This window comes from Crinia signifera, chromosome 5 (assembly GCF_055691185.1).
Source record: "Crinia signifera chromosome 5, ASM5569118v1, whole genome shotgun sequence".
Taxonomy (NCBI): domain Eukaryota; kingdom Metazoa; phylum Chordata; class Amphibia; order Anura; family Myobatrachidae; genus Crinia; species Crinia signifera.
Window position 1 is genome coordinate 292756332 of NC_139221.1, and position 25162 is coordinate 292781493.

At 43.5% G+C, this 25162-nt stretch overlaps 1 protein-coding gene across 1 annotated transcript in view; it reads right to left on the bottom strand.

Moving 5' to 3' along the window:
• The window catches only part of ARMC3 (armadillo repeat containing 3), an 82112-nt gene that overhangs the window by 18914 nt on the left and 38036 nt on the right, over positions 1-25162 (bottom strand). Inside the window, exons 11-15 of the mRNA XM_083189286.1 lie at positions 15285-15534; positions 10643-10779; positions 7245-7413; positions 4214-4314; positions 1136-1234 (exon numbers count right to left, since the gene is read on the bottom strand). Coding sequence (XP_083045412.1) covers positions 1136-1234; positions 4214-4314; positions 7245-7413; positions 10643-10779; positions 15285-15534 — 756 coding nt within the window. The remainder of the gene's footprint in view (positions 1-1135; positions 1235-4213; positions 4315-7244; positions 7414-10642; positions 10780-15284; positions 15535-25162) is intronic.

Sequence of the window (25162 nt, forward strand, 5' to 3'; positions counted from 1 at the left end):
TACTCTGACGTCAGGACCGTGGGACGGGTTGCTATGGCAGTGGACGCTGTGTGTGTGAGAGACACGAGCGTCACTGCTATGCGCCCTGCCTACAGGTGTTCTGAGAGTCAGGTGAGTGCCTGAAGGGGCGTTTTGGCGCTAAACTGACTGCTATTTATACCTTGTCTGTACTATGCTGTATATGCTATTGCCTCTTGATAAAGGGGTATGAAAACCCCGAAACGAGCCGTTGGGGCTATGCAATAAATTCGAAGTTCTACTTCTTTTTGAAACTTTATGCTGCAGTGACGTGTTTTCCTGTTCTCAAGGATCCCGACTACTATATATATATATATATATATATATATATATATATATATATATATATATATATATATATAACACGCACACAAATAAAAATAGCATGCCCCTTCACCAAAAAAAATTACTGATTTTTTTTACACCAAATTAAAAAAACAAAACCCTGTACTTTAAAAGATAACATTCCAGTTCACCTTAAAAAGATGGCGATTGCTACACGGTGACACACAGCGAAAATCACTGAAAGCAATTCGCCATCCTAACATTGAATACACTCACAGCAAATAACAATAAAAAACCCATTGGAAAACAGCAGTGAATTGCGGCAACTAACAGACGGCGAGTTGGCCGTCATTCACTGTTCGCTGTCTGCGAATTTTGAGTGTTGAATAGGGCGAATGACTTTTCCAGTCAAAAAAATTTGCCAGAGAGCATGAAAATACATTCCCTGTGAAAACCGGCGAATCAGCATCATTGGATAATGCCCATGGTAGGAAGATGTCATTTGTCTAATTCAGAGTCCAGTGAATCGGCGCTTGGATGTACTCGGATACGGCAAGACCAGGTGGTTCGGTGTCCAGAAAACCGAACCCACACATCTCCAGTATAGGTCCACATCTTTAATATCCTAAAACAAGGGTAAATTTACTAAAGCTTCTAATAAACAGGTGATGTTGCCCAGACCAACCAATCAGAATCATTTCAGTATTGCATCCTACACAGAATCTGATTGGGTGCTATGGGCTTTTCATTTTTAGAAGCTGTAGTAACTTCTGCCCTGTGTGTGCCCCCATTAATGTGTAAGGAAGAAAGCAGAGGAATAACTAGCGCATACCTTCCTTTCTCTCTCGAAGCACTTATGCTGTGCGAAGATGGAGACCTGCCAGTAGTTGGTTCTGGCTTTTCCTCTAATGGAAGTGGTGGAGACGCAGCCCTGCAAGAGATAAAATAATAAGCAACCACTACAAAACAAAAGCCGTAGCACAACAAACAGCACTGGAAGTTCCGAAATTAAAATTCAGATAAGTGTATAATGGATTTTTGCTGTACTATTTTAACTTTACAATTGCACTGGAATTTATTGAGGCCCAATCAGAACTGAGCACATGTCAGCAGCAATTACACTCGTGCTGCATGCATAGAACTTAATATGGATATTCGCCCTCATGCAGAGTTGTGACCACACCCACCTATCCGCACAGTTGTTCAAACAGCCGTCAGCACTACGGCCTTGTGCAAGTACTTGTACAAAATATCATGCCAATTTTTTAAAACCTGTCTCATATATTGTACAGTATGTATATGGGGTGCCATGTCCATTTGCTGTGTGCCTCCTGCCTTGAGCACACCCCATAAGGAGGGTGACCAGAAACAATACCATCTTTCATATTAGCAGTATTGGATATCCAGACACCTTGTTTAATCGCTGTAAGCTAATTTTATAGTTTGTATATGATTTTATAACAAAAAAAAAAAATTATAATATTTTTTTTATATCAATTAACAATTGTCCATGGGCCCTTCTGCCTTGAGTGATGTGGCGGAGGGATATACTTTCGGAGTGTTAGTTCCTTCTATTGAGTACCTATAAAGACTCAAAAACTGAGTGTACTTTGCGAAATCATTTGAGAAAGGACACTGGTTCACAAAGACATGTTTTCATCTTATGAATATATACATATTTATCATCATTCCTGGACATTTACTACATGGCGAAGCACCCTTTGATTTTCTTTGTATTTGCATCTTTTGATCCTTACGAACAGGTGATCTACTGTGAGATGCAGCTTTAAATATATATTAAAGATATTGTGCTAGCACAAGATAAGGGCATATTTTTATTATTGTGGCCGCACTAAACTGGCGCTACCATATACTTATTTGTATGTATTATTTCTGCGGTTGTTGATGCATGGAGGGTACCCTACAGAACCAGTGTAAATCATAGGTGTCCCAGATTAAACAGATGGTACAGCAAGCCTATACGTTCAAAACTCTACAACCAAGGGAATAGGCGGCACTCCAACAGGTTCTTACAGTTCAAAAGATACTGGTTTGTTGCCATGGCTTCAAGGTCTTACCTTTTAATCAGGGTGTGAAAAGACATTAGGCCTTGAAATGCGGAGAATACATCAGTGACTTTTGTACTGTATGAAGTCTGTTGGAGTACCACCAAATCCCGTTGGTCATGGAGTCTGAACCTGTATGCTACTTTAAGGAAGGTACTCCAGGCATTACAAGGAATAGTCCAAGAGTGCCCTTCTACATGCATCTATGGCAAAGATAGATAGATAGATAGATAGATAGATAGATGGATACACACACACACTGTACACTAACTACATCCCCCAGTTGCTGTAAAGGTTGCGTAGAACAACGCTGAATCACTAGTAGTCCCCTATGCTTGGCTATTGACCATGCGCAGAGCTACAAATCGCAAAGTCTGTCCACAAAACAGAAGTGTGCGACTCGTGAATCAGCCCCAAGGCATCCTCTTTAGCTCTAGTATACACCGTCAGTACAACACACAATGGACAGTGATGAGCACCCTATCACTGTATGTACTAGGGGCCTAATTCAGGTTGGCTTGCTAAGCAGCGGCCGATCACTGCTTAGTGAGCACCTTATCGCCGCCCCGCCGAACGGACACCCCCCGGCACCCGAATGTTCGCTAACACATCCCCTTGCATGTGGCCGCTAGCAGGACTTTGGAAATAAAGTTAGTCTAAACTGATTTTTTGAGCCCCACAAGTGCTGGTCCTGCACTGTATCCTGTCAGCGTGATATCTGTGGATTACAAATAACCATCTAGCTGGCTGGTCCAGCAGGAGAAGGTCCCCAAACAACCTATTTCCGGAGTGCATCTCTAGTAAAACAACTTGGAGAGACTGACCTGAGGTTATATTCCACTACCAAAGCGCAACAACAAAAGGATTCAAGTGTATGCAGGACTGGTAATTATGAGAAATCACTCACTGCCTCTAATAGAATCAATCTAAAATCCTCATATATGCTCTAATTGATTGACTGAAAAAAACGGCAATCCCAGCTATTATCAGCTTTTATTATATGTTATATGTTGTTTGTCCTGTTTGTCTGTTATATTGTGCACAATTGTTAATTGACTGTTGTATTATATGGAAGCTGTTTCCATTATATGTGTTATTTTAAATAAATGATTTATACTTTGTACTAAAAACTGCAAGGACATTCAAATTACTGGGCAGGACTGCGCTTCTTAAAGTGCCAGACACCTTTGGTCTCTGACACTTATTCTCCATTTAAACTGATTTTTCTTTCCTACGCCGGTCGACGAAGGCAAGTGATGTCAGCCACCCGCCCCGAGCAGGCCTCGGCCCATCTACGTTCCCAGGGGAGTGTCCAGGGCTTTCATGGGGACGCCCATAAAACGCTGGGCATTCCTCTGCTCCTGCTCGGTGTCGGCCCCTGTCCGCCCCTGGCCCTCCCAATCAGCGTGCGGCCAGTGTTTTCCCTCCCCACAGCGAAGGCCCAGCGAGTGTGTAACACTTTAAAGCCGTTCACTGCCGGGGGTTTGCACATGCACAGAAATACACATGCGCAAACCCCTAACATTGGGTCTGTTATGGGTCCTGAATCAGCCCCTAGATCTGACTCTAGACTTCTGTAACTGAATCCAGAGTTGTGCAGTGTGGCATTTATACCTTACAGAGCAGCCATCATAGTTGGATGGGCTAACAATCCAATAAATAATGTACAGTAAAAGCCCCTTTAAATGGTTCCCATTATTCAAGTTCCAGAGTTCCTCAGGTTATGGTGAAATCCCTCAGTTTTTGGTTGGTGAGGCAATGATATTTTATAGGAGGCCTCCATTACAAAAGGCTTGCCATATATAAAGGCTCTGTCTAAAACAACCGGAAAGCACAGCACTTACGGCTCAGGAAGTCGTGTATTTACTAAAATAACCGCTCGGTTCTGGTTCAGCTCCTGCTTGCTGAGCTCTTCCAGAGATGGCAGCTTCGCTTCTGGTTTTATCTGTACAAAAGAAGTATTTGTTGATGTTACACAATTTTCAAAACACTGTGAGAAAACCAACCCACATGAATGTGATTTTTGGAGTGTTCAGGCAATTTGCACCAGTGGATCTGGGAGAGTTGCATGATGGAATGGGTGACAGTCACTTAAAGTTATACACATCTTAATATAAGGAGCACATGTTATACATTGTAACATGGGAGAGGATCATTATGGGGGACACGCATTGGGCACCAAAAATATGGGCAAAAAAAAAAACGTGTTTTGCTTTGGTTGCATAGAGAGCTGGGCACATTGCAAGATGCTTTCATCTTTGCCCATAGCATATGCACATGGTTTACACCAGGAGAGAGCAGTAGTATATATGCCTGGGTTACAGCGGGAGAGAGCAGTAGTACTGTATATGTGTCTGGTTTACATCAGGAGAGAGCAGTAGTGTATGTGTCTGGGTTACAGCAGGAGAGAGCAGTAGTATATATGCCTGGGTTACACCAGGAGAGAGCAGTAGTACTGTATATGTTAAAAGACACAACAAAACAGAACTGCGCTGAGGTAAAGGTAAAATTAAAACAATGAATTTATTTAATAAATATTCATAAAAGAATTATGGCATTTGTCACAATTGGCCTATAAATGCTACACATACTAAGTAAACCCTCAAGGAAATAAAGATGGCTGCAGAATTAAGTAGATGCTTTACAGTTCCTTATCAGAGTTTTAGTAGGCGATGTTAGTTGCCAGGGGTAACTTTGGTAAATGCAGAGATTAGTAAAAAGTTAGTAAAAACTCCTTTGTTATTGTTTGGATGTCTGGCCAGACATTGTATGGAGGGTACCTGCTGTGTTGACACGCAGTATCAATTTCTCCCAGCCACTGGTGCCGAATCACCTAAGATGTGCAGCTTCATCCGGAGTTTATTGTTTGGAGATCGTGTCCACTGGAGGTACCTGGAGGTACCTGCCAGCAATGGATGTGACTGGATATCCGAAAGATGTAGTGTAGTTCCTGACGCGTTTCCCCGCCTGCTCTGCGCTGTCAGCGGCTTTCTCAAAGGAATCAGAAAACTACACTACATCTTTCGGATATCCAGTCACATCCATTGCTGGCAGGTACCTCCAGTGGACACGATCTCCAAACAATAAACTCCGGATGAAGCTGCACATCTTAGGTGATTCGGCACCAGCGGCTGGGAGAAATTGATACTGCGTGTCAACACAGCAGGTACCCTCCATACAATGTCTGGCCAGACATCCAAACAATAACAAAGGAGTTTTTACTAACTTTTTACTAATCTCTGCATTTACCGAAGTAACCCCTGGCAACTAACATCGCCTACTAAAACTCTGATAAGGAACAGTAAAGCATCTACTTAATTCTGCAGCCATCTTTATTTCCTTGAGGGTTCACTTAGTATGTGTAGCATTTATAGGCCAATTGTGACAAATGCCATAATTATTTTATGAATTTTTATTAAATAAATTCATTGTTTTAATTTTACCTTTACCTCAGCGCAGTTCTGTTTTGTTGTGTCTTTTTGTGTATGCTAATCTGAGGAGCCCAAGCAAACTCCTCATCAGAACAGCAGCTATTGGTTATAGGAACCTTTTTAATTTGGTTAATTCAGATATACAGCGCCAGACATTTTGTTTTTCCGGTACAGTATATGTGTCTGGTTTACATCAGGAGATAGCAGTAGTATATGTGCTTGGGTTACACCAGGAGAGAGCAGTAGTATATGTGTCTGGGTTACACCAGGAGAGAGCAGCAGTATATGTGCCTGGATTACACCAGGAGAGAGCAGTAGTATACGTGCCTAGATTACACCAGGAGAGAGCAGTAGTATACGTGGCTAGATTACACCAGGAGAGAGCAGTAGTACAGGGTTGCCTACCCTCCCGGAATGGCCGGGAGTCTCCCGAAAATCGGGTCCCCCTCCCGGCCCCCCGGAAGGGTGGACAACCCTCCCGGATTCAGGGGGGACCCCCGCTGCACCCCCGATCGCGGCATTTAAATGCCCCAATCCTTGGGTCTCAGAGGAGGGGGTGGAGCTAAAATGACAAAATCGCGTAATTTTAGCCCCGCCCCCTCCACGGAGATACGTGCATTCATCTGTTTAACATAATGGGGCGGGACTTAGTGGCATTGCGCTCAAGCCCCGCCCCCGAGCAGCTGCTGAAACTCTCCTCTTCGGGCTTCTCCCGGAGAGGAGAATAATAAAGTCGGCAACCCTGCAGTAGTATATGTGTCTGGTTTACATCAGGAGAGAACACTAGTATACGTACCCAGTTTACACAGGTTCCATGGCATTATTTATACACAATATAGTACGTACTTGAATGGAGTGTCAAAAACATAAATCTGTCTATGTCTGTCTCTCTGTGTTTTAAGAAATAGTCACATTTAACATGTAAATATAATGAAATATATGTATTGTCTTTTCATTAAAAAACTGAAATGGGAATTTGCTTTTCTACTGTGGATCAACTGTTTATTTCATTTACAAGTCAACACTAAATTGCAGCAGTCACACAAGTAATAGTATTAGTGGGACGGATCAGGGTGAGCCAAATAGAAGTGTCTGTCCAGCATTATAATCCATGCATGACCATGACTTTACTATATCCATCCTTCAGCCAGATCTCTAAGCACATTCATAAAGGACTGTACATTACGGAACTTGGCATGCGGAATTTTACATATTAATAACATATTCAATTTTTCTGTCCCTGTAAAAGTCACTGTTTCATGTTTTTTTATTCTGGCAACTAACTAGATCGTATCTGTTTCCCAACATCCTTCCTAACTCACCTATTTGTTTGGCAAACTGCTAGAATTTGATGTTTTTATGTTTGCACACCTGTTTATTGCCTGGTCTAATCCTTCTCCCATTGAGCAGTCCTCTGACCATCATCTCCTCAGTACTCACATACCTGACCATGGTCATAAAAGCCGTCACTTATGAGGTTGCTGTCGGACAAATAGCCTTTCTGATTGTACTTTAGAGAGAGGTTGTTATCCAGCATCTTGTTTTGAGCCAATTCACTAAAAGTATTTTGGCGCCTGGCTGAAAGATTTATCTCTTGGAGAATGTTGAAGGCCCTAGATGCATAGATAGAAAAATGCAACAATTCAGCTTAGATAACTTTTCATACAATAAAAAGTCAGTTTTTAATAAGGCCAATGGGGGACACAGAGACTCATAGCCAACGTCACCCCACTCCCCGCTGCTGAACATGCAGTCGTTGGCGGTATAGGCAGGTTTGACTGCATGTTCAAACAACAGGGGGGGGGGGGGGGCATTAATGACCCATGGGAGTATGCATTATTAACAATATAGTGGGTACACACTAGACGATATGCATGATAATATTGTTGACGATATCGTTATCATCATGCATCGTTTGCAAATATCGCAGTGTGTACCCAAGCTTTACACTGTAATTTCAGTTAAGAAATGACTCAACTCTAAAGCCCCGTACACACGGGGGAGATATATTGCTCAGCAATATATTTCTAGCAATATATTGCTGAGCAATATATTGCTCTGTGTCTCCTGTTCATCAGCGACCAGAGATGGTCGCTGATGAAAAAGAAACTGCCGGGGGAGCCCGGCAGTGGAAATCAGCTGGTCGCAGGAGCATGTTCCTGCGACCAGCGATCACTACAGGGGTAAAAACGGTAGCACACACCCGGCAATATATCGCCGGTGCACACTCCCATCGCGGGCAATATGGTTGCTCAGCGACCATATTTCCGGGGATATTACACAAAATCGCCCCCGTGTGTACACACCTTAAGAGTTCAACGAGAATCAGATTGTCGTGTGGAGAATGCTAAAAGTGCTAGATAAAGGTGTTCAAAAATACAATATGAAGCCCTAGAGTAGCCCAGCCACATCAGCCCATGGGGGCACATGACCCAAACCCATACCGGGTTCAGTATGATTTCCCGACATTCAAAATACCAACAATCAAACTACCGACAAGCATTGGCAGACAGTCAAAATAACAACATGTTCAAAATGCCGACATTCATTATGCTGCTATGGTCAAAATGCTGACATTTAAAATGTCGACATGTCAAAAAAGTCTACATGGGTTTTGTTTTGTGTCTATGTTGTCATAGGTCGACATGGACACGAATTAGTGCACCACTTCCCTTAGCCTCTGGGCGCACTATTATAATCTAACTCACCCACTTGGATCGTGAAGAAAGACAAGTCGGTTTCAAAGAGAAAATCATGATGACTGTTTGACATGCCATCTAATTGCGAATGGTTGTTGGTACTTTGATTGTCGGTATTTTGAATGTTGGTAAATTGAATGCATCCCCCAATCTAGGATGGCCAATCCCCGGATCGGGATCGGTGGGATCCCGTGATTTGGCCCCAAAATGTCCGGGATTTCAATCCTGGGAATGGATTATCTAATCCTGGGATTTCGGGATTAGACTGCGCATGTGCAGTCTAATGCCGGGCAGCTTCTGAGCACCCGCTCAGAAGCTACCTGGCTTTTCCCGACCCTGGTATGCGGCCTGCGCAGTGTAACCTGACCATTACGCTGTAAAGGCCACAGCGTCCTGTCACAGCTGACCGCTCCTGGCCGCACTGTAACTCCGGGCCTCCCCTCCTGCCCAGCTGATGTAGGGGCTACCCACCCGGAGACATTGCTCTCTGCCCGGCCACCGCCTGTCTGCCCATGTAAGTAAATCTGTGGGGTGGACGGGGCATGTTTTTCTTTTTAAGGATGCCAATCCTGGGATCCAGAGAATCCCGGGATTGAGCATTTTTCAATCCCGAAATCCGAGATCCCTAATAATGACATATTGTATACATTTATCAAGGTCTTACCATTCATAGTGCTCTTTTCAATATGCTTTCTGCAAAGGCAAGGAACACATTGCTAATTGAAAACACTAAGGGCAGGTGGGAGGGTGCTAATCAAGCTGGATCAAGCTTGGTACAGACAGATGCAGTGCTATGGAGTCTTATAATTTCTTAATTTCAGAGCATCCTGGAGTAAGTAGTGAGCACCATAAAATATATGCATTGGAAGATTGTAAGATGAATGAATTCAAAAAGTTGAAAAAGAAAAAAAAACTTCATTGTAAATTGTAGGGTTTCAAAGAAGGAGCAGGGGGTGCTCTGCAGTGTATATTCTACACATGAAGTGCCTACTACCTGTAGTGTAAGCTTCCTAAAGCTTTTCCAGAATGTGACAGCTTGTATTGCTGTCAGTGGGAGAGGTCTTTGTATAATGTAGGATCTCTGTGAGAGCTCTGGCTCCAACCTAAGGCCCTGACCTTCCTTGCTGCGGGGTCAGGTGTCCTGACAGCTGGGCTCATGGCGTCTGCAGCTGCCAGTGTCGGCAGGTTTTATAAGCACACTATCAGTGGTAGGGTGTGATTTCAGATAGTGGTCTCTTACAATATCTGTGTGCAGGCATAACGGTAGATTACTGACCCAAGGGTATCCAGATTTTGCCTATCAGAGAGAGTCTTCTGTATATAAATTCTGCTATCTCCCAGAGGCCTCTGTTTGGAGCATTGAGATGCCTGTTAGGTGCTGCCCCAGTTTCATTGCTGTGGATGAACACATTTCAACTACAGGAGCCTTCTTCAAATCTATGCATGCGTAATATCTCTGGGAAAATGGGCAGGGTGTGTGGTGTGTTCACCCTTAAATTCAGGGATCCTTACATTCATTATATATACTCCACTGGTCTGAATACATACTGTACAGTCATTTTATCACTATCTTCCAAATTGTATAACTGTCTGGATATAGTTATTCTGAAGTTATGTTGAGTTTTAGCTTGTTTTTGCTTAAGGCAGCCCACTCTGTTGTGTCCCTGAACCCTATTGGCTAACGCTATAGTTACACCTTTCTAGTCAAGGTTCCTGGATACAAGAATACAGTGCTGTACAATAGCTGAATGTAAATGTGGTCTCTAAAATGCTTATTTATAGTATATGTAATTGTAATATATTTATGTAATGAACACTTACATTAATTTCCTGTTTTAATTTACAGAACAGTAGTTAATGAAGTCAGACGGTGCTGCGTTTCCCACTAGGCACATACAGCAGAACAATACCCCTGTTCCCCATCCTGTCCCTCCTGCCTAATTACTGTCTGTTGGAAGGTTTAACTTAAGGACCATTGTCATGAAGGGGGCGGGGCTTAACTGCCCATGAACGCAAAGACTAAGGGCAGATGTGAAGGAAGAGGAAAGGTACAATAATGTTTTGCCAGTGGCAACTTGACCCCTAATGTTGACTTTGCTGACAGGTACACTTTAAACAAATACTATGATAATGTCCTACTTACCCCAATCTATACAGTTCGGCTGCAGTCAGTTCATCATTTGCGCATACAGCTATAGCCCAGCATGCATTTCTTCTAACTTCGTCATGATTGGACTGAAGGAGTTTTACAAGATGGCCCAGTCCACCTGTGTTTCTAAACTACATGAACCACATATTTAGCGTCAACATTATGTCCCTTCTACAAAAACAAAACAATATTGAACTTGAATATGTTGTCTTAGTGTCATTTTGGTGATTAGCGACCACTAGATTTAAGTGGCAATTAGTTTTAAGAAAAAAACCAGGTTGTTTTTAATGTAACTAATTGCAACTTTAGTGGCTAGATTGTCACAATGACTCCAGGACTAGCAAATACTAAATTACAGAATTTTGGCTGGGTGTCATCTTATGGGTTCCAGACGGCTGACAGACAATGGCTAGTCAAAAGGTTGGCACCAAATGTGAAACATGCATTAGTTAGACTTTGACAACCGTTAGACATGTACAGTATTAGTTAGACATGAACAAAAATCAGACATGCCTTAGTCATTACAGAACTTAAGGGAACTAATAATGAATGTTTAATGTAAGGAGTGAACACATTGAAATATTCTTCTTAGAAGGCTTTTCCTAGTTTCCATTATGGTGTTAGCACCCAGAAAAGTACCATTATTTATCTTCTCTTCCCATAATGCCTTTATTATCATCTCCCAGAGCTTTTCTGTCAAGTAACTGGACATAAGGTATGATGGTATTTTGGCATTACAAGTATCCAGAGGACAAAAAAAAAGTCAGGTAAAGAATGAGAGAAAGAGCTTGAGAGAAAATATAAAACACAATTAAATAAGAACATTTTGGAGGTTACAGCAATCAAGTGGGATTGCTATATCTTGTTAGGCTAAACCAAGTTATGTCTTATTTTGTGACCATCTTCTCTAAAATGACTGGCTAGAGATTATATAGGAGTAGGGGCTGGGCTGAAACTAGGGTTTCTGGCACCCGGGGCAAGGCAGTCATTTGGTGCCCCCCCAGTCTGCCTCTGACTCAGGGGTAGGGGAGCACCAAATGACTGCCTTGCAAGAGGGACTGAGTGCCTCAGCGAGAGGGAGAAGACAGCTGTCCAGCTTGCCCACCTCAAAAAGCCCCACACGAGAACTGCCTGGTCTCTCCAGCCTGTGTGCTCGTATGTGTGACAGCCAGGCAGAGAGCGGAGGGCTGCCGCTTCCCAGCTTTATACAGAGCCGGTCTGCTGCTATTTGAAATCTCGCACCAGGTCACGAGCCAACAGATTGGCTGGCAACTCGACGCAAGTTTTCAAATAGCAGCAGACCCACTCTGAGTGAAGGCAGCCGAACTGCGGCAGCTCTACGCTCTCTGTCCGGCTGACACACATAGGCACACACAGGCTGGGGAGACCAGGCAGTCCTCGAGGTGGGCGACCTGGACAGCCATCTATTCCCTCCCCGTTGAGGCAGTCAGTGTCCCGCTGAGCCTGAGACACCGACTGCATCACTGACTGCATAACTATGCGCCCCCCATCCAGTGCCCAATGACCCCCTAGCCCCCCCCCCCGTAGTTACGGTCCTGGTAGGGGTGACCTTTATGGGTATAAGTCAGTCAGGCTTTCATACTTTTATATGACATAATATTTGCTATTGTGAACAAAAAAACTTTTTGCTAAGAATAAACATTGGCTTACATCAAAGGCAAATATATCACTTTACACTGTTAAATGTATCGCATTAACAGCAAATTGGCTAGGACATCATCGCAGGCTTTTAGGGCACTAAGGCACTGTACACTTCACTTTGATTGATCTATGTGCCTGATGAAAGAGATAAAAGTTCCTACAAAAAGCACTTTATCATCTTCATCATCTTGTCATTCCTAAAAAGGTGATTTACCCTCTTGTCAAAAGCTTAGCATGAATGCGAAATGAAAAGTAGCCATAGTACAGGGGGCGCTGGTTTCACGAAAACACCAACTACTTCATAGTAAACATGGTCAAGTACGTAAGAAACGGTACTTGTGACTTATCTGGGCGCCCGATGTTGAAATTGTATGCGATTTCCCTTGAAATTCCCTTGAAGAGAAAATCGCGCTGCATTATATGCTATTGTATTGCATGCGATGCGATTTGATGCGATTTGATGCGATTTTAATATGTACAGGCACCCAGATGCCTGTTTCATATGTGAAATGGCCCCCCAGACCCCATTTTTTATTGTATACCCACCCTGATGGCTAAATGACCCCCATTGTTAAAGCCACCCCACTATCAACGCCAACCCGAAGCGTGGCGAGCGCAGCGAGCCCGTGAGGGACGGCGGTACGCGTCCTCCGACCTTTTCATACCCCCACTATCCACGTCGGCGTGGAGTTGATTTTATATAGTGTGGCGAGCGCAGCAAGCCACCGAGCCCGAAGCGTGGCGAGCGCAGCGAGCCCCGCGAGGGGACGTGGATACCTTCACAGCTATACGCGTCCCCTTGCGGGTTTCACAGGTATCCGCGTCCCCTCGCGGGGCTCGCTGCGCTCGCCACGCTTCGGGCTCGCCACACTATATAAAATGAACTCCACGCCGACGTGGATAGTGGGGGTATGAAAAGGTCGGAGGACGCGTACCGCCACCCCTCGCGGGCACGCTGCGCTCGCCACGCTTCGGGTTGGCGTTGATAGTGGGGTGGCGTTAACAATGGGGGGCATTTAGCCATCAGGGTGGGTATACAATTAAAAATGGGGTCTGGGGGGCCATTTCACATATGAAACAGGCATCTGGGTGCCTTCACATATTAAAATCGCGGCAAATCGCATCGCATGCAATCTGATTGTATGCGATGCGATTTGACGCGATTTTTAGGTGCGATGAAGAAAATCGGGCGCCCAGATAAGTCACAAGTACCTAAAAAACATACAATACATATTAATGAGAGCACCGCTGCATTATAAGAGGGAAAATTACCAAGTATGTGGAATACCATGAACAGAGGACACTGCATGTCATAGTATGACCTTGGGGCACTTTATGGTGCGATGTGAACTGGGGGCACAACAATATGGCATGTATGCTACAATGTAGCATAATATGAACTAGGCATTACCAAACAGAAAAACTGAACAGCAGATTCTGTTGAGCAACAAATTTTGTGATTAAGCCATGGAGAAGTGTAGAGCTGGTGGCATCAGCTGTTTCCAGTGATTGACTGGAGAAATGGGTCAAATTGAGGAAGTTGATGCTAAAAGCATGCTAGGTGCATGAGCGCAAACTGCAAAAACAAGAACTAAGTGCAAAATAATTTGACTGAAATAATTCTAATGTCTATGAACTGAGTGTTCTCTTGTTCACATAAAGAAACATTAATTATGCAAAGGTTTGCACTCTTAAACAAAGGGTAGCAAAATGTTGGGTGTTAGATGGAAATGACAGTGCAGCCTTTCCCATTGGGCTTAATGGGCAGTTGCCCAGGGGCCCAAGGATTCTAGGGGCCCACCCCAATGGGGAAAATGACACTGCCCCAGGGAGCTGCTGCTGCGGCGCGTGGTGGCGGGCAGCAGGATCCAGGCAGCAGCTGCTGGAAGCTTGTAGCACTGCGCTATTTGCCAGGCGGCGGGCGGGAAGCTGATTTTGAAAAGACTGGCCGGATGCTGATTGGCTGAATTCTCAATAAATTGCAGGATAATGACTAGAACATTGCAACATAGCCTCTTTGGCATAGGCTATATGGCATTCTAAAAAAAAAAGAAAAAAGCAGATTATAAATCATGGGCATTTAAGCAGCATTGTAGTCCCTGGGCACCCACGTGCTTATGTATAGTGAATGGCTGTCAGCACTCTGATTGGTGGATAGCTTCAGCCATCCACCAATCAGCATGCTTACAGATTCACTGTCAGGCTGCAGGCTAGGAGACAGGTAGAGAATGCTGCCTGACTCGTCCGATTGGGTGTAATTCACAGTAAGAGTGGCCAAGCCGCAATCTCGACCTGGTCTCACACAATGGAAGACATCACATGGACCAAGTGTTCTAGTCTGCTGGCTGACTAAATAGGAGGTTAGATTGAGCCAAAATCCACATAATACTGGGTGTAGGCCCATGATAATTAACTTTTATATACATTACCTCTGTCATGAGTATAATTCATTATATACTAATTGACTTTTACAGACATTTATTAACATTACTCTAAAATCAAGAAACTGAAAATCTTTTCTAAATCAGGCTTAGGGCCTTATTCTAGTTCACTCTTTCTGACAAAGTCCATCTTAGATGGACAAAACCATATGCACTGCAGGGGGGCAGCTGTAAAATGTACAGATAGAATTAGATTTGGGTGAGTTATTTTGTTTCTGTGCAGGGTAAATACTGACTGCTTTATTTTTACACTGCAATATAGATCTCACTTTGAAGTAAAACCCCACCCAAATCTAATTCTCTCTGCACAAGTAACATCTGCCCCACCTGCAGTGCACATGGGTTTTGTCCATCTAAGAAGGATTTTGTCAGAAAGAGTGAACTAGAATAAGGCCCTTAGTGACTTGTAGGCTGTAAGGCTGCTGTGGAACTACAAGTGCTAGGGGCAGGCAGGTCATGGTGGTACTTGTAGTTCCCCAACAGCTGCCAGGTCACACCTCTGCTACTGCTAATAGATAAGTAGTGCTCCTCACCTCGGTTCTTGCGTCGGCATCGCAGGCTAGAGCAGCTACTGTGAGTGCGGCTTTGCTGAGTACCAGATTGTTGGTTGATTGCAATGGTTCCACAAAAGCATGCATAACCCCATGAGCGAGCATTATGACCCGGAGAGGTTCCTGAGCAGCCATGCTGATAAGCACTGTGCATGCGTTACAGATCACTTCATCCTTCTTATCCGACATGAGATTGATTAGTGAATTGATTCCGTCAGCTTCTGCCACTGCACTGGTTTAAAAGAAAAAGTATTAAAATGTTAAATATTACAAACAACTTGGATATCTCATTTCAAGTAGTTATAAAAATTCATGTAACAAATTACTTTAGTCATAACTCAAATGAGAGAGCCGCCGGGTATCTGCAAGGTATTCCTTGTTTTTCATCTATATATACTGTATTTCTAGTGTGCGTTTGTGTGTCTCCGAAACACTCCCGTCTGTTGGCAGCGAGTGAAACTACAACTCTTTCTCTCACACACATGCACAAACACAGAGGCAATCACAAGGTAGCAGATTAGCTTTCGAAGCATTTGCTTCAAGCAGGTTACTAGCAGTGGCGTAGCTACGTTTTGGGCGCCCCCCCCGCCGTTAGGGGGGGGAGCGCCCCCCCCCCCCGTCGCCACCCCGCCGAGCACCCCTACCCCGCCGAGCACCCCTGCCCCGCCGCCCATGCAAACCCCCCCTCAATCCCCCGCAGACTTACCAATAGCGCTGGTCCCGGCGGCTCCGTTCTTCTGCTAAGGACCACCAGAAAATGGCCGCCCCCATACAGCAGACAGTTTCAGAGCAGTGTGTGCTATATGGGGGCGGCCATTTTCTGGTGGTCCTCAGCAGAAGAACGGAGCCGCCGGGACCAGCGCTATAGGTAAGTCTGCGTGGGATTGAGGGGGGTTTAACTATAGCACCGCAGCCCCCGGCGCCCCCACATGCACAGCGCCCCCCCGCGGTGGCGGGGGCTGCGGTGCTATAGTTACGCCGCTGGTTACTAGTAAGAAATATGTGTGTTATAGTTTTGAGTGGACTTGGGTCTTAGGCCCTTATTCTGATTGCCTCGAAACGGGGTGAATTCGGCCCCGCTCTGATGTTTGGGGCTCTGCGCATGTCCATGGTATATTATGTGCATGTGCAGCTCCCCATTGTGAGCGGCTTTGGCGACTTGCATAGTCATCGAGCCGTTCGCAAGGATCGGGGCTGGTCGGGAGCGGACGGCGGTGGGGGTCACCAATGGGAACACCACATGGTTGCGGGCAGGACGATGTGTGCCAGAGCGCGCCCACCCCGTCTTCATCCTGGCACTCGCAAAGAAAAATCAGTTCAGACGACCATGAAATGATTTCTCCTGCAGCGGAGGCATGCGAGGGGATGTGTTTTCGTTACACATCCCCTTGCATGGTACCGAGGGGAATCAGTGGCGGCAGGGGGCGGGCATTCGGACAGGCAGCGTCTCTGGTGCTTGGTACCGGGTAAACCAGAATCCGGCCCTAATGTAATTATGCATTGCCAATATTACTTCATCAACCACTCCTGCCAGGGTTGTGGTATGGCGCTCCGACAGGGGGGATCCCGACGGTCAGTATCCTGACGTCGGGATCCCGACTGCTGGTGCTCCGACAGGGGAAAGAGCGCAAAGTAGCCCCTTGCGGGCTCGCTGCGTTCGCTGCGCTCTGGGTTCGGTGGCTCGCTATGCTCGCCACAGGTTCTATTCTCCCTCTGTGGGGGTCGTGGACCCCCACAAAGGAAAATAGCCCCTGTGAGTCGAGATCCCCCCTTTTGGAGCACTGGCAGTCGGGATACTTACTGTCGGGATCCCCCCAGTCAGAGCGTCATCCGGCACCCTACAGCCAGTAGGGGACTTGTAACTATATTTCCCCATGTTGACACTGCAGTGCTAAGGATAAGTGTGACTTATCCTCAGCATTTTACAGGTATAGGATGAGGAAAAGCCCCTTGCTCTTGCAGAACTGAAAGGGTCAAAACAGCACAATTGGAGATATTTAAGCTTTTGTATGCAAAAATCAGGAACAGTCTTTTTTTCTAGATTAAAATAATATATTTTCTATTAATCTATCAAAGTAAAAAAAAAAAAAAAAAAACTTAATGATAATACATTTCTGTATCACACCACTCAGAAATATAAGATGACACAGCATATTGCATTACAGCACAGCTGTTATCTAAGGTAGTAGAGAATTATATAAAACTTAACTGTAGATCAAATATTGATATGTCACACACCTGTACGGATACTGACTCCTACTGTGAGAACACAGGATTTCAGCCGTGTGGCCAAGTTCTGATACCATCATCCGGGATAACTAATAATTCTACTGCAGAATGTTTTTTTAGGTGCAGCAACAATGATGCAATTTAACCCAGGTGTATTGATCTATCATTTAAGTGGTTTATGTACATTGGTTCAATCTTTAAAATACACTTTGTATGTCCTGGGAACATATACTGTAAATACAATAATATTTCATCCCCTATCTTGGCCAATGATTAAAAAAAACACATTTCTTCCTCCTAACAGTACTAAGCCTCTTCTTCTGCTCTTGCAGCTCCTCCTCCTTACACGATGGGTTTCTAAGCAGCTATTAGTACCTGGCTATTTGATTATCAAAGAGGAAAGGGCTATTATTAATGTTACATGTGGCATAATGTGAGCAAAGGGCACTATGGCCTGATATGGACAAGGGGCACTACATTGTGGCATAATGTGAACGTGGGCGCTACAAGGAAGCATATTCTGAATGGGGACATATGAATGGAGGCACTACAATGTGGCATAATATAAAATTGAATGCTCTGTGCAATAATGGCTGCATGTTGCATACACTGCTTAGTAAATCAGGAAGCACCATTCTTTTGAATGGTGATTCCTGTCGTATTCTATCGATGGTGTATCCATTTGTATTTGTAAATACAAATACGAATGTGCCATCAATACGAATATGAATTGACGTATTTTCGGGATTTACTATCCCGAAAATACGAATGTGTAAAAATAGGTGTATTTCTGGATACGAATACACCTATTTTTTACGAATTCCCCTTAGTGAATTTCCCCCAAAATGTAAATGGAGTACTACAACGTGGCATAATATGAACTGGGGTAATATATGGCATAAAATGGACTTGGGGAACTGTGTAGCACAATGTAAACTAAGGCAGTGGCATTAGTGTACTGGGGCATTGTGTGGCATTATTTAAACTGATGGCACTGTGTGGCATCATGTGAAATGGGGGATCTACAATGTGACATGGAGTGGGGTCAAGTTGGGGGTCAATGTGAACTAATGGTATAATGGGGGTCATTCAGACCCGCTGGCCGGACTGTGAATTTGCAGCCCAATCGATTACTGAACGTCAGCGCATGCACGAGCCGTCTGCCTGAAGGCAGTGAGCAAAGGCTAGGCTTCACTTGCTGCTCTCAGGGTGACTGACACCCTGTGGGCATCCCCCAGAAAAATGCTGGCATCCCCCAGCCTTTGGAGGGAGGCTGCTGACGTTATAAGTGGCCTCCTTCTCCCCATCACATTCGCAGCACTGAGTTCTGGCTCACTCAGCACTGTGAGCAGGGGGAAAAATCAATTGATAGTGAATGATTTTTCCCTTGTGTGCACAGCTGCAAACGCGCTCGCAGTCGTGCACAGGGGCAGGATGCAGTGCGTTCGGTGGGGAAGCAGCTACCTGCTTGCTGGGCTCCAAATCCTCGCAGCCAAGCGAGCAGGTCTGAATTGGACCATATGTGACATTATATAAACTAGGGCAATACTATGAGTCCCAAAATTAACTCGGGATTTACATTACTATGGGCATAAATGAGTAAGCAATGCAGACAGCAATGCAAGTAATAAGTAGTGCAGGGGCTGTTAATCAATCTATGTGGCCTGAAGATTAAAGACCTACAGATACATTTAAATAAAAGATAAAAGGGAAACCATATTGTAAATATAAATGAACTAGGAAGCCCGCTCGATGCTAATGCTTTCAAAGCTAGTAGATATAGTTTCACTTTCTGCCAACAGATGGCAGTGTTTCAGGGACACACGGACACTAGATATATATATGGATGATAGGAAGTAACATATTCTAAATAATGGTGTCTATATTATCCTACATTCATTTTCCTAAAGCATAATATTCAGCAAAAATCAGCGACTGGTATATAGTAGTATATGTATATTATCATACATAAGACAATGGGAGCTGTCTGCTACATTCACCCCTAGAATGGAAACACTTGGTGATACACACGTGCAGATCCATTCACAAACTGTACTGTAGAATAACAATGTCTACAGACCTAAAGGATAGACTTGGCCACGTTTGTTTTCTTACTTTTAAAATGTCAGTGAATTAATGACATAGAAGGTCAGACGCTGTGTATTTTTGGAACATATATTGATGATTATTTTTAAATACTTAAAACTGCAAATGGCCCAAGGGGAAAAAAAGAGAAGATGAATGAGCACCGCAAGCAGAAATACCCTGGATATTACTTTGACCTTAACCTTGCATTAAGAAGATTTATCAAAGCAAACAAGACATCGTATATTCCACCTAAATCATTTGTCCTGGAAACAGACAGCTTGACGTTTAAATGCTTACTTGTATGAAAAGTTGATGTTCTCGTTACCCAAGCTGGAAGTTAAAGTGGGGGGATTTTCTCTCAGTGACCAGATAATTTCTCAATTGTTATTGTGAATTTACCATTTTCATTTCAACTCATTTTTGACTGTTTTTGATTTTTTAAAATTTATTAAAAACTATTTTTAAACAGATTTCTCATCTGGTTTTAAATTTGGACAGTCCACAGAATCCATCCCATTTTTTGGTACTTGTGTACTATCACGGCGCCCATCGCATCGCATACCATAAGACATGCAATGGTATGCGATGCGATGAGATGTCCCCCGATGTCATACAATGTTAAAATTGTATAGCATTGTATATGGCATACAATGCAATGCGGTTTTAAATTGTATAAGCACCCTAATGAGGGCTTACAATGTTATATGCACCCCCACATCACCCCACTATGAACGTGAACCCGAAGCGCGGCGAGCGCAGCGAGCCAACGAGGTGCAGCGGTACGCGTCCTCCGACCTTTTCATACCCCCTCTATCCATGTCGGCGTGGAGTTGATTGTATATAGTGTGGCGAGCCACCGAGCCCGAAGCGCAGCGAGCCCCGCGAGGGGACGCGGAATACATGTAAAGTAATACGGGGCTCGCTGCGCTTGCCATGCTCGGTGGCCATACTATATAAAATCAACTCCACGCCAACATGGATAGTGGAGGTATGAAAAGGTCGGAGGACGCGCACCGCCGCCCCTCGCGGGCTCGCTGCACTCGCCACGCTTCGGGTTCACGTTCATACTGGGGGTGGCGTGGGGGTGCATTTAACATTGTAAGCCCCCATTAGGGTGCTTATACATTTAAACATCGTATAGGGGGCTTATACAATTTTAAATCGCTTTGCAGTGCATCGGGTGTATGGCATGCGAGCGATGCGATTATATGGTGTGCGACCAAATATCGTGGGCGCCGTGCTAGTACACAAGTACCCATTTTTCTGCTAGAGTATATCAGGAAACGCAGTAAGGAGACTTTGCGGCAAGTTCAGAGGTGGACATTACATAGATATTTACGCAATTGATTTGTTTACACTGGGCATGCGTCGGAACCAGGGTGAACATGTCCAGTGATGGTGTTGCTGCGGCTGTGGTTGCAGTGTCCTGGACGATGTAATCTGCCAAACATGCTGAGACCATTTGGGGGCAGGATGGCGGCAGGGAGTGTTTGACAAATAGGGGAGTGCCAGCCCCATTTTGTAGGTGTCACAAAGCCAGACTTACTGTCCTGTGTAGCGGAGTTCTGGGGTCACTCAGATGGCCGATGCCTTCAGGATGGTGACCCAATACTGCATCTTTTTATTTAAAACACCACCTATGGCTTTTACATAATATGGAACAGCGGCTGCAAGATTACCGCCCACTTCTCAATCTGGGATCACTGAGATGGGCGTTGTTTAAAGGATTGACAGTGTCTAGGCCGAAATCATTAGTAGGTCAACACCAAAACTTAAGCTGGCCATACATCAGAAAGATCGATCTTAAGATCGATTGCGCTCATGATTGTGTACAATTTCCCTTGAAATCCCCGGCAGTCCTTGGTGGTTTTTGGACACACAATCTACTCACAATCCATCATACAATCAGTCATACAATCCATCTGCTGATGGATTGTATGATTGTGTACACAAGATGTGCACACAATCTGCATACAATCCATCTTACAATCAATTGAGATTGTATGATTGGGTACAATATCTTTCTGATGTATGGCCACCTTTAGACATGACAAGGTCGACCTTGACAACACAAGCAAAAGGTCAGAAATAAAAAAGGTTGACACATGAGTGTTTACTTTTTTGTGTCAATGTCGACATCTGAGCATGTGGACCCCAATTATTGTATCACGTTCGCTCGTCAGGCTTCGGACCTGCTGCCTTGCTCTACTACTGCTGCTCTCCGGGCACTTGACCATTCCCATTGACCGGTGCACATGGTTGGTAAAGTATGAAAAAGTAAAAAATTTAAAACATGAAAGACACGCCACCCTAAACACTGTCGGCCTATCATCAATTGAGAAACATAGCAGCCCTAGATTAAGTATGAGCAGAGCCTAGGAGTAGATTGCCATATTAACAACACATTATCAGATTTAGTTTCCAGTAGTGGAAAATAGTGTAATGGTGTGTACACACTTGTACAATATGCATGAGATTTTGACTATATAGTCAAAATCTCATCTGGATCTCATGCAGATCGCACAGGTTTTAACCCTTGCGATCCCGATGCACGCTCCCGTATCGCAGCCAGAAAGTCTTGGCTGCATTGACTATATAGTGCAGATCTGCACTATATAGTCTAAATTGTATGCAGATAGTCTAAATTGTATATATTGTATGCAGATAGTCTGAAATGTAATATAGTCTAAATTGTACAAGTGTGTACACACCATACAGTATGTTACACATATAGCTTTCTGAGGTTCTTTACCAGAAAGATAAGAGCAAATAATTGCTGCTAATTGGTGGGAATGTAATACACTTACAAACTCTGTTACAGTGAGGAGCGCTGCTATACCACGTAGAGCCTGATTCTGAATTGCATGGGATGCGACACCTAGAACGACCATAAGCCCTATTTGACTATCTGCTGATATTGTGAGTCATAAGCATCTCTATCACCCCCTCTGGCTGTGAAAGCAGCTGTCATCACTAACAATGGAACTTACAAATATTCCACGCTTGGTGCAGAAAATAGGACTAAAAATGGCATCCACTATCCATATGCACAACTCTGGCTATACATTCCACAGAATGCCCTGTGCCATCCATCCTGTTACACACTGGGAATTAGGTACAGGAAGGGGTAACCATCATACAAGTGTGTGGGAATTCGGAAAGAAATGCAGACGGTCAAAATACCGACAGCTATTGACCAACGGTCAAAATACCGACATGGTCAAAATACCGACATTTAAAATCCCAACAAGGTCAAAATACCGACATAGAATGTAGACAGGTGAAAAAGTCAACATGACTTTCGGTCGCCAGGTCACGAGGTCGACATGGGTTTTTCAGTTTTTTTACCTGAATGTCGACACATTCGACATGGACACAGTTGGAAGTCAACCGCAGCCCCTTGCAACGCTCGGTTCGCTCGCGATGCTTCGGGCACGGTGCTTCGCTGCACTCGGCACACTATTTTATTCTCCCACCACGCCCTAGTGGATGGTAGGGCATGAAATACCGCCTGTCGGCACATGTTGGATCAAAAAACAGTGAAAAAACCCATGTCGACCTTGCGACCTGTCGACCAAAAGTAATGTTGACTTTTTCACCTGTCTACATTCTATATGTCGGTATTTTGACCTTGTCGGGATTTAAATGTCGGGATTTTGACCTTGTCGGGATTCTGACCATGTCGGGATTTTAATTGTTGGTATTTTGACCTTGTCGGGATTTTGACCGTCGGTCAATGGTTGTCGGGATTTTGACCGTCGGGATTTTGACCATCGTGATTTTGACTGCATCCCGTGCGTGGTATTAAACACACACATCTATACAATATCAAATTATTATTATGAAATAAAATTTATTCTTCAGACAGGACATTTTAAAACAATAATTTGCACAACTCAATTCCGCCAACAGCTAACCACTGCAATTTTAGGCATCTCAAACGTTGCCAAATAGTTTTTGTCTGCTAACTGCAAGCCACCTTCCCGCTGCCTAATCTCTTTGGTTTCCCAGAGGCGTCCTTGGCTTGTGGGAGGTAATGTATCACCCCCATTAGTGGTTTCCACATTGGGACACTTATGTCTTCATAAAGAAAACGTGTTCTTAATTCCCCCTTACTTGTTCCGCATTCGCAAGTATACCACTTGGAATTCTTCATTTTACAAAGTAAAGGTTTAAATCTACAACGTAACAAAATATGATATTTAGTTGAAAGACATTCCCATATTTCAGATTTTAATAAAACCCCACAAAGAAAAACATTCCTGCAAAGTATAGATTTAATATGTGCCTACAGAGCATATATGGTTTTTGCACAGCCACAAAGGAAAACATCTGCACAAAGTGGTTATAAATATAAAACGTGTATATCTATATATATATATATATCTTTTATACTAGGTTATACTAGCAACATACTATAACCACTGTTTTTAAAACTAAATATATAATAAAGCAATGAGTAGGTGTACTAGACTACTGTAGGTGCAGAGCGTTCTATGCTGTTAATAAGGCAATGCAATTTATTTAATAATATAAAAGTACAATGAAAGAAGATCCTGTACAAATAATAACAGTAATAATGACAGTCCTTTTATCTTCAAATGTAATATTGCGGTATTTTGTTGATAAATCTAATGATTTACAGAGTAACATATACTGATGGATGAACAGAAAGGAAAGCTGGGGATTAAGGGTGGTATTTAATCTCAAACATTTTCCGTTGCTTCAAATACCAATTCGACTGTTGGTATTCAATATACCAACAGTTTAGTATCCGAAAGTCCTGAAACCAGAGAAAACAGACGCAAATTGTCGGAAACCGGCCGTGAATTCAACAATTCATGACCGTTTCCGACAAAACAGATTTCACTGTAAAAAAAGTCAGATCAGACGGCCTTCAATGCTGTCATTAAAAAAAAAAAAATTATATTATATATCCTTAAATATACTGAACAAATTTAGCATATGGTTACTTAAATGAGCAGTTTAATCTTCAGGCTGAATTCAGAATTTGACAAATGATCTTCACTAATGCTAATTAATTTTCTACCATGAAATATGATCATTAATCATAATGTCCATTGCTGTACAGAATCCTCTCGACAAAATGAGTTTCCAGGTGAAACTTTCTATCCATTCAAATGCACTGCAATATTGTAATAACCACAGATACTGTAGATGATGGAGTGCTGTTAATTAAATTAGCAAGTAAGGTGCGATATGAGACGTCTGTGACAAGCCAGCGAAAATAAATTCTTTGCTTATAATTACAAGAGGGATTTCTGTGATACCTGTGCTATAATGTTTTAACATAATATACAACAGATTGCTAATCGTGTTTTCACTTTCACCTGGTTAGTGTTAAATCCGAATTATCTCCATAGGTGCGTACACATGGTTCGATTCCATTTTCGATTTCATTTCTATTATATATATGGACTATTCGACCAGCTCTGAAGTTTTTTCTACTCCTTTTCAATTTCCACTATTTTCTATTTGATTTTCCATTTGATGTGCATTTGATTTACTATTAGATTTGATAT